The 16,135-nt window shown below is 30.4% G+C and overlaps 1 protein-coding gene across 1 annotated transcript in view; it reads right to left on the bottom strand.

Moving 5' to 3' along the window:
- Positions 1 to 824: 824 nt before the first annotated feature.
- LOC118193746 (protein lifeguard 1-like) overlaps positions 825 to 16,135 on the bottom strand; it is a 56,504-nt gene continuing 41,193 nt past the window's right edge. The window contains exons 11-12 of the mRNA XM_035364875.2: positions 13,148 to 13,299; positions 825 to 8,632 (exon numbers count right to left, since the gene is read on the bottom strand). Coding sequence (XP_035220766.2) covers positions 8,629 to 8,632; positions 13,148 to 13,299 — 156 coding nt within the window. The 3' untranslated portion in view covers positions 825 to 8,628. The remainder of the gene's footprint in view (positions 8,633 to 13,147; positions 13,300 to 16,135) is intronic.

Raw genomic sequence — 16,135 nt, 5'->3', positions numbered from 1 at the left:
TTGACATCAGCTGAGCAACATGGACATTAATCAACAAAAGTTTTTCATATGCTTGAGTAGGCATAAAAAATACTGTAGTGCAAAACATGGTATAGATAAAAATTGGCTTGGCCACTCAATAGACAATAACATGGCACTGGACATTGTCTACCAAGAAGACTGGATGTGACTGACATGTAAACTACTCTTGCAGAGATGCATCAAGGGGCTGAATTTTTTATGCTTTTCTTCCTACAAGTTTGAATGATCTACAATAGCAGCTGTGTCTCGGAAGCATATTGATATGTTATGTTATATATGTTGATATGTATCATCATCTTTATAAATTCTTCTAAGTGTAACCCCACAGCTCAATGAGCGCCACCTAGCGGCCGCCGAAAGAAACACCGGCCAAAAAGATAATACCCTTTAATTGATGTACGGGAGTTATGAACTAAGCATGCTGTTTTCCGAGATTTACTTTGTAGCTTAAATGTGTAATTATAATGCCCTTAATTGTAATGCTTTATCCTAATTGTGTTTTGTTAATTAAAGCTATTAAAAAAGGCCAAGTGAGTCTTTTGTTTATGGTAGTTTTGGTTATATAAGTACTTTAACAATACTATAAAAATTCTTCTTTCTACACAGCTTTTAAAGCAATTATTTTATATAATCCTGTATATGTAAACAAGCTAATATCAAAATCAATACATGAAATTTTCAGATATAATATTCTGAAGTCTAATAATATTTTCATGATTAGTATAACAAACAGGCATATTGGGTTTTGATTTTGCGATTTTTTAGAAATATGTCTAATTTCTTCATAAAGAAATAAGTAAGAATGATTTTATACATATTTTATTACTACTAAGAACTGTACAAGATATCATTAGTAGTACATGGCTTAACACTCGACTTTTTAAATATAATACTAACACAATTACTAGAAACAATTAGAAATTTTCAGTGAATCAATTTTATACATTCATTTACAAAATGCTCTGTAATAAAGATACAGAAATTAAAAAAGCATTAAGATTTATAATTAGATTCAAACCTTAATTTTATACACCATAACATGGTTGATATTTACAAGATTAGGTCTCCAGTAAATGCAATTCAGAGAAAATGGAGTAAAACTTGCCATTGCAAAATGAGATTATATTATGATGTATCTATAAAAGCATTTGAACATGCATACATTTATAACAATTCAGAAAGAAGAGAATGTATAAATGTTAATAGCTTTAATGTAAAAAATGTTAATAATAAAAAATATGACTAGTTTTTTATGTAATACCCATTTTGTTCAATACATTCTATAGTATACATTTTGGATTTTTTGCAACATATGATGGTCTTTAAAATAAGATACTTTAAAACTGTATTTATACTATTTATTATTATATTTGGAAACTAAATTCTTCAAGATAAACACTATTAAACCAAGTAAATAACTGTTCAAAGTATCATGATATGCAATATTAACTACATCTTATACATAGTAATACATGTAAAAATAGATCATTATATGTCAAAACAATTAGAAACCGGAATGTTGTTGAGTGTAACAATAAATTTTAATCAAATGATATCTAATAAATAAGTAAATAAACAAAATTTTCATTATATAACTTTTTGTTAGAATTTAAAATATTAATAGCTCTATTTCCATTCTGTTATTGATCTTGAGATAATGACCTTTAATGAGTAAAGTTAAATGATGAAATCTATATTTATATGCATTTAAAGTTAAGATTACCTTTTACAATCAATAAATTTTTATAAAGTGCTTTATACATGTATATATGCTACCGTGAAACCGTGATGTATCTATGATTATATTATGATGTATCTTGAACATGCATACATTATAACAATTCAGGAAGAAGAGAATGTATAAATGTTAATAGCTATAATGTAAAAAATATTAATAATAAAAAAATATGACTAGTATTTATATAATACACATTTTGTTCAATATATTTTATAGTATACATTTTGGATTTTTTGCAACATATGATTGTCTTTAAAATTGCATAATTTAATCTCAAATAAATTTAAATTCCAGCCACAAATTTACAGGATAAAGTTGCATTATTAAAAACTGCATTTATACTATTTATTATTATATTTGGAAACTAAGTTCTTTAAAATAAACACTATTAAACCAAGTAAGTAACTGTTCTAAGTATCATGATATGCTATATTAACTATATCTCATACATAGTAATACATGTAAAAACAGGTAATTATATGTCAAACAATTAGAAACCGGAATGTTGTTGAGTGTAACAATAAATTTTAATCAAATGATATCTAATAAATAAGTAAATAAACAAAATTTTCATTATATAACTTATTAGAATTTAAAATATTAATAGCTCTTTTTCTATTCTGTTGTTGATCTTGAGATAATGACCTTCATTCAGATAATGGTAAGGAATTCAATAATGAAGTTAAATGACGAAATCTAAATTTATATGCATTTAAAGTTAAGATTACCTTTTACAATCAATAAATTTTTATGAAGTGCTTTATACATGTATACATGCTACCATGAAAGACCGAAACTAGAAAATGTCAACACATAGCAGGTATGTCAGTCAAACACCAAATATTTGGTTATTTTCTTATATATTCAGACCATCAGAGGCATATAACAACAGAAAGAAGCAACAAAAATGTAAAATCTTTTGTTCTACCACGCTTCAGGTCACACCGCATGTATCTCTTAGACTCTCGAATGCTCTGCTCTTTGTCAGTCTGTCACACAGGGTTTGCTGGTGCATGCAACAATTGCTTAATTTTAATTTGTTATCCAATACTCTAATTTATTTGAACGATTGGTGCAGTATTTTTTTTTATGTTGCATGAATTTATTGCCAGTAAACAAGAAGAAAAATGTTTTAATTTTTCTCAAGAAAAGTATTTTAAAATACATTCTGAAGTAATTTCTACTAAATTTAAATGCTAAACTTAAATAAATACTTTGGATTACAAATGATTAAAAAGGCTTGACATTTTAAAAATTAATGATGAAGAGAAGTTAATTCTGCCATTAAAACCCCGAGAAATGAATACATAGTATTGTTACCAATAATTTTTCAATATGCCAAAACTCGCATCAGAAGAGGCCATGGAGGAAGAACTTATATGCTTAAAAATTTGCAAGTTAAAAAATATTACATATTAAGTTGTAATCCTGCATTTAAATTTATGTAAACAATGCTAAATGAAACACAGTGCACCTAAAAAAGCTTGTGCTATGAAACCAATGGTCAGTTCAGAATTAAATTCAAGATATCAAGTTGATCTGATAAGTATAGTGAATATGAATTCATAATGGTGCATCAAGCTCATTTAGATAATCAAGTTTGTCTAATTATGACTTTTAAAAACTAAGATAGTTGAAGAAGTAGTTTATCACCTTCTTCATATATTTTTAGCATCTAATATTCCAGATAAACTTCATTCAGATAATGGTAAGGAATTCAATAATGAAATCATATCCAAGCTATGTGCAATGTGGAAAAATGTTAAGATAGTTCACAGAAAGGCTTATCATAATCAAAAGCATGACTTAGTTAACCCCTTAACGACCAGCGGCGGGAGAACGAAGTGCAGTCACGGGACTGGACTTAGTTGAAATGGATTGTCGCCACCGCCCCATGCATTTTCAGCAGTTACACCTAACTTTACAAAAAAAAAAAAAAAAAATCGTATAAAATCAGCATTTTGATATTATGACTTCAATTTTTGAAGTTGCATATTTAATGTACTTGTTTTTAACGTGTATTAATATAAAGAATATTGCATTAATATAAATAAATTAAACCGGCAAAATACTAAAATCATAACTATACACACAGAAATAAATACTACAAATATGAAAAAAATTTACAAATATGAAATTAAAAAAAAAACTAAATAAGAATTATCTGTAGGTAATTAAATTCCAGTTTAAAAATTTTGCTGTTGTGAAATAATTCAAAACAAGAATCGACACACAGTCCTACATTGCATATTTCGCACTCAAAATACGTTGTTTGCTTACGCTTTTCCTTGGTTTTAGCGTGCACAACTCATCATTCTCCCACCTTTATTACCTACCTTTATTACCTCCTCCATCAAAGTAAATTTTCAAAAACTGTCTTCCAGTTAGACGGAAAGGTGGAGTGTCCGGTGATTTTGGACAAATCTTTAAGTTTTTAAGTAAGGTTTTAAATAAGCCATGGCTAACGGAATGAAACTGAATGTAACCCCAACACATGTCACAAAACTTCAAAAGACACTCAGAAATGTTTCGTCCTCAAACACTGTGTGACATCAGGTTTATATTAGAAGACTTCCTGTTTTTCTAAATCGAAAGCAGTGTCCACAATGACCATAAAGTGATCAAGGAAAGATCCCCACTGGCGGGATATCCATTACTGATCACATCAATATATACATTATATATAATTACATTATTTGCAAAGTAAATACATTATATACCAAAATGCCTGTGTTATACATAATGACCATTCAAGGCATTATATATAATGACCTCTTTTCTGAGAAATGCAAGCTAGACACAAAACAGAAACTAATGCCAGTACATAAAGGTCAAATGCCATATGAATCAACCCATGTGAAAACAACTACCATTTAGCTCCATTTAGTGGCTTTTAAAAATTCAAATAAACTGTTCCGTTTAAAGTCACATATATGCGACACTGGGCTCTTAGGAGCAGAATCGTTGCGTCGTGTATACAGGACCCTGAGCTGGTAGGAGAGGAATCGTTGCATCGCGTATCACAGAATACATTAACCGCAAGGATGAAAGATAATGATACAAATAAAGGGTCAGATGGTTTCCCCTTTGTTTAACTTGACAAGAACACTACATACTATAAAGGAATATGCGTAAGTCCCTATGAAGCCCAGCTTTAAATTAAACCAAAAAGAGACATAAATAACATTAGCATTTTTGCTTGGTGAGCAAGTAAAAAATATTGAAACCGAGGAACAGCTCAGAGAAATTGTTAAATGTCTGAAGAATGTTGTGAAATGTTTGAAGAAAATTTGAGCAGAACCATACCGAAACCCATATTCCAAAGAAAAATAATGAAGAGAAGCTGCAACCTACTATATCTTCACAACAAGGTTTATTTCTAGAGAGAGCCATGTAAGAGATGTGTAAGAGATGTCGTCTTCTAGTGCAAGCTTCTAGGGCATGTAAGAGATGTCTTCTAGTGCAAGCAAAAAAATATTATAAACCTAAAAAAAATGCTGCTGCTTAAATTGCCGACAGATACCCTACAAGTCCCTGATATGGACCGTGGTTGTACAGATGCTCGAAATATGGAAGTACTAGCTGCTGGAATAGAAGACTGACTTTTATTAACAAACAAACATGGTATCCATAATGCAGCTTTATATCCATAATCAGTTTGTAATTTGTAAACAGAAGTTACTTTCTATAGTTGAGAGTTTTTTGCAAGAAATGACACTAACAGAAGCAGCTGCAACTAATTTGAGAAGCAGAAGGAAAGGTTTTACATGCTGTAAATGTAAAAAGACGTTTTTCACAATTAAATGCAGTTGTAAAAGCAAGGGATAATGCAAAGTATCATAGCAATTTAAGTTGTTGCAATAAATTACTATATTATAAATTATTGTAATTATACAATTTATGTGTAAGTTTATTATTGGTATTACTTGCTTTTCTGATTTAGTATGCACTGTTAATTTTACATTTACATGTACTGTTATTTAAGCTTTCTTATATTTCAGCATATATCATGATATGTTTTAATAACAAAGTATGATTTAAAAAGTTGCATTTTGTCTTAACATCACCACATTATTTTTATTTAATATTCACCATCTGTGCAAGTTAAATGTCGACATTCACTTGTGTAAGTGAGAAATAAAGATATTTAGCAAATACTTCGAGCATTCACCAAGCAACTATGAGAATGAACTATGACCTACATTCACCAGAGAATACTGACATATGCTATCATCAACATCCTTCATGGTAACATATATGCACACTCTCATATTTTAATTGTACCTATTTTTCTCTCCATGATCAATTTTTAGACTTAAACTTTAATCAGGAAATTTTGAGACATTAAAATTTCTAATAATTTTGTATCGATGAAAGTTAAGATGCCCTATAAATATGTGCACTTAGACATTACTATAAAATATCTTTCTATCAACATTTTACAGTTTTTATAATTTGATGTCTTTATATTTTGACACATTGTGCAACAGTGCCTGATTAAAAGTACCAATAAGAATTTTTTACAGTTTTTATTATTTGATGTCTTTATATTTTGTGACATTGTGAAACAGTGCCTGATTAAAAGTACCAATAAGAACTTGCATATATTTGTTTGACCTAATGAAATGGAAAATTTGTTTTAAAAATCATTATTCAGCATTTTGTAAGAAAAACTTCCAAGAGTTAAAAAATGAGAATTAGAGATGGGATTTACATTAACTATTTCATTCATTTTGCAATCAGATAGTGGTTCAGCATGACATTTTTTAGTTTCATCATGTATCATACCGTGAAACTATTTGTATCACCCACAAGCATCTAACACAACTTCTGTTACTATAAAATGATACAGTCAAAAGTCGTTAATCCGGACTCGTCGGGACTTCGGCGATTCCGGATTATCGATTCCGGATTATCGATCATAAGTTTAAATCTCATAAGATGGCATGCAGAAATTCTAAAATTAAAAATATGAAACCGTAATTTATGAAATAAAGAACAATTATGATCTAAAGGGTATCAAAATTTGCAAAAAGAAAAAGCTTAATATTTATTTGTTTACTTTATTAAACATTTCTTTCAATGTAAGTTGTTTAAGTTTTGCTTCGTTTCATGTGATAATACTTTCTCTTTAATTCTATTAAACAGATATAATTTCTTGTTCAATTACAAAGTTCCGCTGTTCAAGTCCTATAATTGCTGTGTCGAGAATACTGACAAATTTGTCAATCGAAATTTTTTCGTTTTCAATAACCTCTGTCACTTTCTTCGCTCTCGGAAGCGAATTATAATGACGAGGAACTTGTTTTAAATCATATCAAAGACGGAGCACATCGAGATGAAATACTACATTTGATAAGGAATTATAAGCCAAATAAAATAAAAACATCTGCTCTGAAGATAAGGATAGTACTGACAGATCAACTTCCAATTCATTACGCGCCCGCCGCGGCGTTCCCCCCGCCGAGCAGTGTGAAATTGATAAACAGATTTCGGATTTCAAAACATACTTTCGCTTTAGATCTTTTACATATTAACAAATATATATCGGAAATTCTATTTGATATAATCGAAAGTTTAAGCTTACTTTTATAAAATTGCTCTTGCTTAAAATTGCTAAAAATAATAAACCGTATCCAATTCGAAAATTAAGGAACAACGCAATCATCAACATTAACTGAAATAGATAATTATTTAGCTTATACGTCCATTATACATAAAACGCGCACGCGAAAACGTATTCTGCACTTGCGCACACTCATATGCGCAGTCGTAAAAGGTCTTACGCGCACGTGTAAACGCCTGTGCGCATGTGTCAATGCGGCGCATGCGCAGAAAGTTTTTAGTTTTGAGGTCCGTATTATAGATCATTCCGAATTATGGGTGTCCGAATTAACGACTTTTGACTGTACAATGAAAAAAAAGTTGAGTTTCATTAAAACTGCAGTCATTTACCATAAAAATTTCCCAGAGCATTAAAAGGCAAAATTACTTATTTTTAAAAATGATGTTCAAGTAGTATAATATTTCATTTTTAAAAATTATATTTAACTACAAAATTGTTTAAAATAAATAACATTAAAATATAATTATTTAAAACACAAAAATAAAACTTATATTATGAATTCAAATGATTAAATAACTTTACAATGATGACAGTTTGCACCTGAAAATTGCTTTTGATACTTTCTATATTTCTTTTCCAAATTACAAAAAAAAGTTAGAATTTGTTGTTTGACACAGAATGATTCGAATTATATAATACAAAACATGCTGCTTTCACACATACTTTCACATCAAAACTCTTATTTTATGTATTGTTTCATTTTCCAAATGCATTTGTTCAATATATTACTAAGAGTATATACCTATTATTTATTTTTTTAAGAATCAGCGAAAAATTACTGATGAGATTTTTCACTGATGTGACACCAGAAAAATGAATAATTTAAAACACATAAAATAAGACATTAAAAAGATAAGAAAACAAAAAGTATAAAAATGTGCTAACAAGCCATTAAAATAAATAACATAAAAACAGACAAAGTCTATATAATTACTGTATATTCAACTAGAGAATGCTTTGATCTACTCTCTCATATTTTTAGTTTTGATTTATATAATTTTTAAATTATCTAAAGCAAAGACAAAAAATTACCAACTACATCACATTACATAAACAGGACAGCATATTTTGCTCTTGCCAATGCCTTGATATTATCCAAATTCTATGATAAATTAATAAGAAAATGACTAGATGTAAAAAACATAAGATCTTATTCAATATTTCAGTCTGAAGAAAACACTGAAGATGCAGAATCAGGAATGTATAGCAAGAAGTATATCGAATACTACATGACAGCATCAACTTATCTGCAATAAAGAAAATTCTATTTTAGTGTATGTTAATATTAGATAAAATAAATTAGAAAAAAATATGCCTTTCTCTCTATATATATACAGGGTTATTCAAAAAGAAAGAGCAGATTTCAAACATTTATTTCTTCCAAACTACAAAAGATAGAAACGATTCTAACATTAATGGATAGAGAAAAGTTTACAATTATGGTATGCATTTAATGTATGCATTCAATAACTGCGGTTTGTATGGCTTCATGTGCAGACGATGTTTTAGAACTCGCCATACCATTGGTTGAGGAATTTTAAGTTCTTTGCTTGCTCGCAATGTGGATTTCTTTGGGCTCCTTTCCTAGAATATACGAATACACTCGACATTCTCGTTCGATGTGCGTGGATGTCCCGTGCTTTTCCCTTTGCAGATGCAACCATCTTCTACAAATTTTTGATGCCACTCGTAAATTTGCTTATGACGCGGTGGTTGTTTATTAAATTGACGGCGAAATGCTTGCTGAACTGCAACAATGGACTCTAGTTTTGCCAACTGTAGAAGACAAAAAGACTTCTGCTGTGGTGTCAGTGTGATTTCACTACATATTACCAACCAACAAATAATACCAGTACAAACAACAGCGCCAATGCGGCCATGACTGGAACTTTTACCCGTACTAAATTGTACACTTTTCTCTATCCATTAATGTTAGAATCATGTTTCTATCTTTTGTAGTTTGGAAAAAATACATGTTTGCAATCTGCTCTTTCTATTTGAATAACCCTGTATATATAAAACCTACCTAATATGCACTCTGTCTTTATATATATATATATATATTAGCCCTCTTTGTAAAGAAATCATGAAGTAATGCAAGTCGTTAAGTTTTATTTTTTAATTAGAATATATTTAATTATGCGCAGTATATGGTCACGAGATAGAACTTAAACTGGCTTTCATGCATACAGAATTCGGCACCACTGGTGTAATATATCAGTTTTATTATAATTTATAAAAAAAATTACATTTATTTAGATGGATGTAGATTAACTAATAATGTTCAAAATGTATGTAGCTTAAAAAAATATTGGAGGAAGTTAAACATGTTTTTGGAGCACATAATACATATTAAAAAAAAATTTATAGTAAAAAGTAAAAGATCATACATCTGATTTTAGAGCCTAGGCTAGTACAGGGTTCATAGCCACATTTTAGTTAAAAAAAATAAGCACCTATAAGCACTTTTCAAGCACATTTTAAGAAAAAAAAAAAAAAAAAAAAAATAAGCACCTGTCTAATTATATTATACACAACTGCATAAAAATTAGACTTGTAATTTAAAATATGAGAAATGCAGTATTTATTAAGAGTGAATAAGCATTACCTCAACCATGGAAAATAATTACTCTTTTTTTTTTTTTTTTTTTTTAATTTTAAATAACAGTTCAATTTACAGAACTAGTTACAATAAGAAGAAGAAAAACAAACTACGCAGAACTAAACTATATTACAAGATTTAATGATGAAATTTCAGTTCAAAATAGAGAAAATAAATAATAATAAAGCATATTTATATTGTATTCACTTGGAACCTAATAATAAATACAATTTATTTTTCCACTCCTATTGATATTTAAATAATTTAAATCTAAATTCTGAACATTTTCTAAATTTTCATTGTACAGTCAAAAGTCGTTAATTCGGACACCCATAATCCGTAATGATCTATAATCCGGACCTCAAAGCTAAAATCTTTCTGCGCATGCGGCGCGTTGACGCATGCTCATAGGCGTTTTACGCGTGCGCGCAGGACATTTACGACTGCGCATATGCGTCTGAGCAAGCGCAGAATACGTTTTCGCGTGCGCGTTTAATGTATAACGGACAGTATAAGCTAAAATTATCTAATTATCTGTTTCAGTTAATGTTGATGATTGTGTTGTTCCTTAATCTTCGAATTGGATCCGGCTTATTATTTTTTGTAGACTGTAAGAGCAATTTTATAACAGTAAGCTTGAACTTTCGATTATGTCAAATAGAATTTCCAATGCTGGAGCTCCCAAAGGATCTAGAAAACGGAAGTATGTTTCGATGTCCATCAAACAAAAAATGAATTGCTACAAAAAATGGATAAAGGTATATCCTTTGTTTATCTAACCATTCCGAAATCTGTTTATCAATTTCATGCTGCTCTGCGCGCGGGGGGGGGGGGGGACGTCTCGGCGCGCAATGAACTGGAAGTTGATCTGTCTGCACCATCGTTATCTTCAGGGCAGATGTTTTTATTTCATTCGGCTTATAATTCCTTAATAAATGTAGTATTTAATCTCGATGTACTCCATCTTTGATATGATTTAAATCAAATTCCTCGTCATTATAAATATCACGAATACAAATCAAATAGTTTTCTGGTTGCAATTTTCTAATTTCGGCTGTGCGTAAGGTATGCTTTACGCATGCACGCGTTAAAAGAAATGTTTAATAAAGTAAACAAATAAATATTAAGCTTCTGTTTTTGTAAATTTTGATACCCTTTAGATCATAATTGCTCATTATTTTATAAATTACGGTTTCATATTTTTAATTTTATAATTTCTGCATGCCATCTTACCAGATTTAAACTGATGATCTATAATCCGGAAAAATCGATAATCCGGAATCGCCGAAGTCCTGACGAGTCCGGATTAAAGACTTTTGACTGTATATCAGTTTTCCCTTAACAGATATTGCAAGCAAAGTAATTTAAGTAAAAAAGAAGAACATTTCTGAAATCAGAAGACAGAAATTTGCTTCATGCAGTCATCCTTTAAAAGTAAAAGCTTAACTAACCCGCATACTTGGAAATTGGCGAATATTCTGACAGTCGAGCGTAACTTGAAAAAGAGGAGCGGAGGGGGGGGGGTGTAGACTGTAGCTGCTCTTTAAATTTTTCCACTAAATAAATGCTTTTGACATTTCGATATGCACATCATATAAAAATAAACCAATGGAACTGAAAAATATTCTGCTTAGCAAGCACAGTAAAACTCTTTTAAGTGTTCATAAACAAATCTCGGACAGAACATCAAAATTAATTATCTCTGCAAAATATCGCAAGTGTTATTGCACAGTACGTGCGCTGTAATTCTTCCCTACGTGATATTATGCAATCGGAATCAACAGCTGCCGGTATTGGGAGAACAAAGAACTAAATAACTGGAGTGTTTTTCATTCTAATTTTCAACAGACGGCGTTAAATTTCCTGAATAGAATCATTCTTCACTTGGGTTAGTAGACCGCAGAACTTTTAGTCCTATTCAATCCAAATTCAAAAGAGACAAAAAAAAAAAAAGTCCGTTGCTTGTTTTGCAGCGAACTGTAACAGTTTCAACATTCAAGATTTTGCGGAGAAAGGGGAGAACCTCCCAATATTCATACTGTATAATGTATTGGCCAAAAAACAAAATTATTTTGACTATTCAATTACTTTCCCTTTATTTTAGCCATTCCGAATATTATTCCTTAGAAAGCTAATCTGTGTTAAAACACAACCATTTTTGAAAGTTTACTATACTTCAGCAGTTACTGCAACAATGTTATAATAAACATTCATACATATGCTCATAATATAAGCAAAACGATCATAATAAACATGAATATGAACTGACCAAGTGGAACGAGAATGCAAATTATTAAGATCTTGATAGAAATTCAAACGTGTGTAGTATTTGGGTGGGAGGAAAAGAATGCTGAATGTACCGGAATTTTCTACTGCTTTCGCAATTCTTTGACCAATAGAACGACGGGCACCTGTCTGTACTCTTCGTGCACACCAAAGGTTATGTTAATGCAGAGAAAGGGGAAAAACTATTTCCGGGAGTATGATTCACCATCTGACATTCCATAGAAGGAAAGTTGTTTTGCCATAGGGAAGTTGTTTATTTAGTTTCGGCTTTGGTACCAGGAAAAATAGCGCATTCATTAAAAAAAAAGCACCAAAAGCAAAAAATAAGCACTAAAAACAAAAAATAAGGGCTTTAAAGAAAAAGTAAGCACCTATAAGGAACTTTATATTTTATTTTCAAATATAAGGATTATATATTATTAGCACTTATAAGGACCGCTACGAACCCTGTAGTAGTTTTTAACTTGTACTCCCTTTAAAAAACTCAAAAAATACATATTTACATTTATTTAGATTAATTGTTAATGTGATTTATAGATTGAATAGCCAGAGATATAGAAAATGTTGATAAATATCAAAATATAAATAAAAGTATTTTTTATACTCATAAACTAAAATTAAATCCTTAAACCACTAAATAAAATGCTGACTGCATTTCTCTTTTCAAGTATGAAATTCTCCACTTGCGGAGAATTCCCTCCTGGGCTGAGAACCCAGAGCCTAAACAAATAAATTAATTCAATTTCTTTTGCAATAAATACAATACATATTTCTACAATAAATATGAAATTGTCTACATGAAAAAATACATGTCATTTGTTATTATTTCCCTAATACATTAAAAAAGAACACAGCAATTTGAAATAGCACTTACCCTTCTCTTGCATAACCAACAATTTGTAGGATTGACATAAATATATTAATGACATCCAAATAAATATTCAATGCAGCAAAAATGTATTCTTCTGGTGACAAACTATAACGATGTTTCCCACCAATCATCATCTGCGTATCAAAAATCAAATACTGAAAAGAAAATAATATTCATAAAAAGCCATACTAATATATTTAAGTATATCATGTATTCAGGTAATTAAAAATCCAAGTAATAAAAGCTTTTTTTTTTTTTTTTTAGTGCAAATGCTCCTTATGCCCCCAAAACATGTTTACTTTTATTATTTAAAATTACAGAGAACTGAAGTAAGCACCTAATCACACTTTTTAATAATAGAGTCAAAAGTCTTTAATCTGGACTCGTGGGGACTTCAGAGATTTCGGATTATCGGTTTTTCCGGATTATAGATCATCAGTTTAAATCTTGTAAGATGGCATGCAGAAATTATAAAATTAAAATATGAAACCGTAATTTAAGAAATAAAGAGCAATTATGATCTAAAGGGTATCAAAATTTACAAAAAATAGCTTAATATTTATTTGTTTACTTTATTAAACATTTCTTTCAATGTGTGCATGTGTAAAGCATACATTACGCATAGTCGAAATTAGAAAATTGCAACCAGAAAACTATTTGATGTGTATTCGTGATATTTATAATGACGAGAAATTTGATTTAAATCATATCAAAGACGGAGTACATCGAGATGAAATACAGTCAAAAGTCGTTAATTCGGACACCCATAATCCGGAATGATCTATAATCCGGACCTCAAAGCTAAAAACTTCCTGCGCGTACGCCGCGTTGACACATGCGCATAAGACCTTTTACGACTGCGCATATGCATGTGAGCAAGCGCAGAAAACGTTTTCGCGTGCTCGTTTTATGTATAACGGACGGTATAAGCTACCGATTCTGGAGCTCTCAAAGGATCGCAGAAAACGAAAGTATGTTTCGATGTCCATCAAACAAAAAGTGGAATTGCTGCAAAAAATGAATAAAGACATGAAGAATGTGACAGAGAGGTTAGTGAAAACGAAAAAATTTTGATTGAGAAGTTAGTCGGTTTTCTCGGCACAGCAATTAACGGGACTTGAACAGTGGAACTTTGTAACTGAACAAGAAATTATGTCTGTTTATAGAATTAAAGAGAAAGTATTATCACATAAAATGAAGCAATTTAAACAACTTACATTGAAAGAAATCTTTAATAAAGTAAACAAATAAATATGAAGCTTTTTTTTTTTTTTTTTGTAAATTTTGACACCCTTTAGATTATAATTGTTCTTTATTTCATAAATTACGGTTTCATATTTTTAATTTTAGAATTTCTGCATGCCATCTTACGAGATTTAAACTGATGATCTATAATCTGGAATCGCCGAAGTCCCGATGAGTCAGGATTAACGACTTTTGACTGTACTACATTTAGTAAGGAATTATAAGCCGAATAAAATAAAAACATCTGCCCGGAAGATAAGGATAGTGCTGACAGATCAACTTCCAGTTTATTGCGCTCCGCGTTGTCTTCCCCCGGCGCAGAGCAGTGTGAAATTGACAAACAGATTTCGGAATGGTTAGAGAAACAAAGGATATGCCTTTATCCATTTTTTGCGGCAATTCCACTTTTTTTTAAAAATGCTTTCCCAGTCTTATGATACATTGCCAAAACGAAACATGCTTTCACTTTGTAGATCCTTCGGCAGCTACAGAATAGGAAATTCTTTTTGACTGAATCGAACGTTCAAGCTTACTTTCATAAAATTGTTTTAACAGTCTGCAAAAAATAATAAGCCGGATCCAATTAGAAGATTAAGGAACAACGCAATCTGCAATATTAACTGAAATAGATAATTTTAGCTTAGCTTATACCGTCCGTTATACATTAAAGGCGCATGCGTAAACGTATTATGCGCATGCGCACGCGTAAAGGTATTACGTGCATGAGTAAACGCATTATGCTTTGACGTATGTGCAGAAAGTTTGTAGCTTTGAGGCCTGGATTATAGATCATTCCGGATTATGGGTGTCCGGATTAACGACTTTTGACTGTGTAAGTAAAAATAATGTAAATCTGAGTTAGAACATAGCTTAAAATACTTTACAAGCTTGTTTACAAATTAATAAAATTACTTAAAATACCTAATATGTTGTTACAGGTCTGTTTACTTGAATTTTTATGTCTGAAAATTGCCAAATCATACAATGTTCATACAGTTAGCAAACCCTTTGGATCATATTTTGTCTACATTAGATACCACTCCGTAGTTAGTTGAACTGCCTTGCAATCCTTGAAATCAGATGGTCCAACTACATTTGCTTCTTTATGACCACTTTCTTTATCATATTAACAGCATGTATCATGTCACTCTCAATAACCTCATAATTGGACAAAACTCAGATTCATTATTATCAATCCTTATATTTTTTTGAATAATTCTTCAACATCTCCCAGTCATAATCATTCTATAAAATGTGTTATACCTTTGTGTTATTTTGACATTATAAAGGTACTTTGAGGTATTTATCATTCTTTACACATAACAAACATTTTGCTAAAATCTATATTTTTTTAGTCTAGTAGCTTAAAATTTTATAAAATAAATTCATAATCAAAATCGTTGTTGCAAGTTATTAAAAGATAATCAGGATGTGATGAGTGGAAAATGACACTAACCTATAAAAATTGCTATTATTCATACAGCAATAGATGTTTCTTTTGTGTGAAAGTGTCTCTAATTTTCAATCTGTGCAGAAATGTTGTGTGGAAGTATCAAACTGCTATCAAGGTAACATGGTCTGGATATAAAGAAAAGTACGCCATCCCCTTTGGCTATCAATTAGCCAGACATTTCCTTCTATTCCTACCTCCATCGTATTCACATTTGTTTTGATTTCAACATATAATTGCGAATTTGACATTATTAAAGCAACAAGATACTGATTTTTATATTACTATGACATCAG

This window comes from Stegodyphus dumicola, chromosome 9 (assembly GCF_044657685.1).
Source record: "Stegodyphus dumicola isolate Sdum_Otavi_A_Nest chromosome 9, ASM4465768v1".
Taxonomy (NCBI): Eukaryota; Metazoa; Arthropoda; class Arachnida; order Araneae; family Eresidae; genus Stegodyphus; species Stegodyphus dumicola.
Note: the sequence above shows the minus strand (reverse complement) of the source record. Positions and strands in the feature narration are given on the sequence as shown.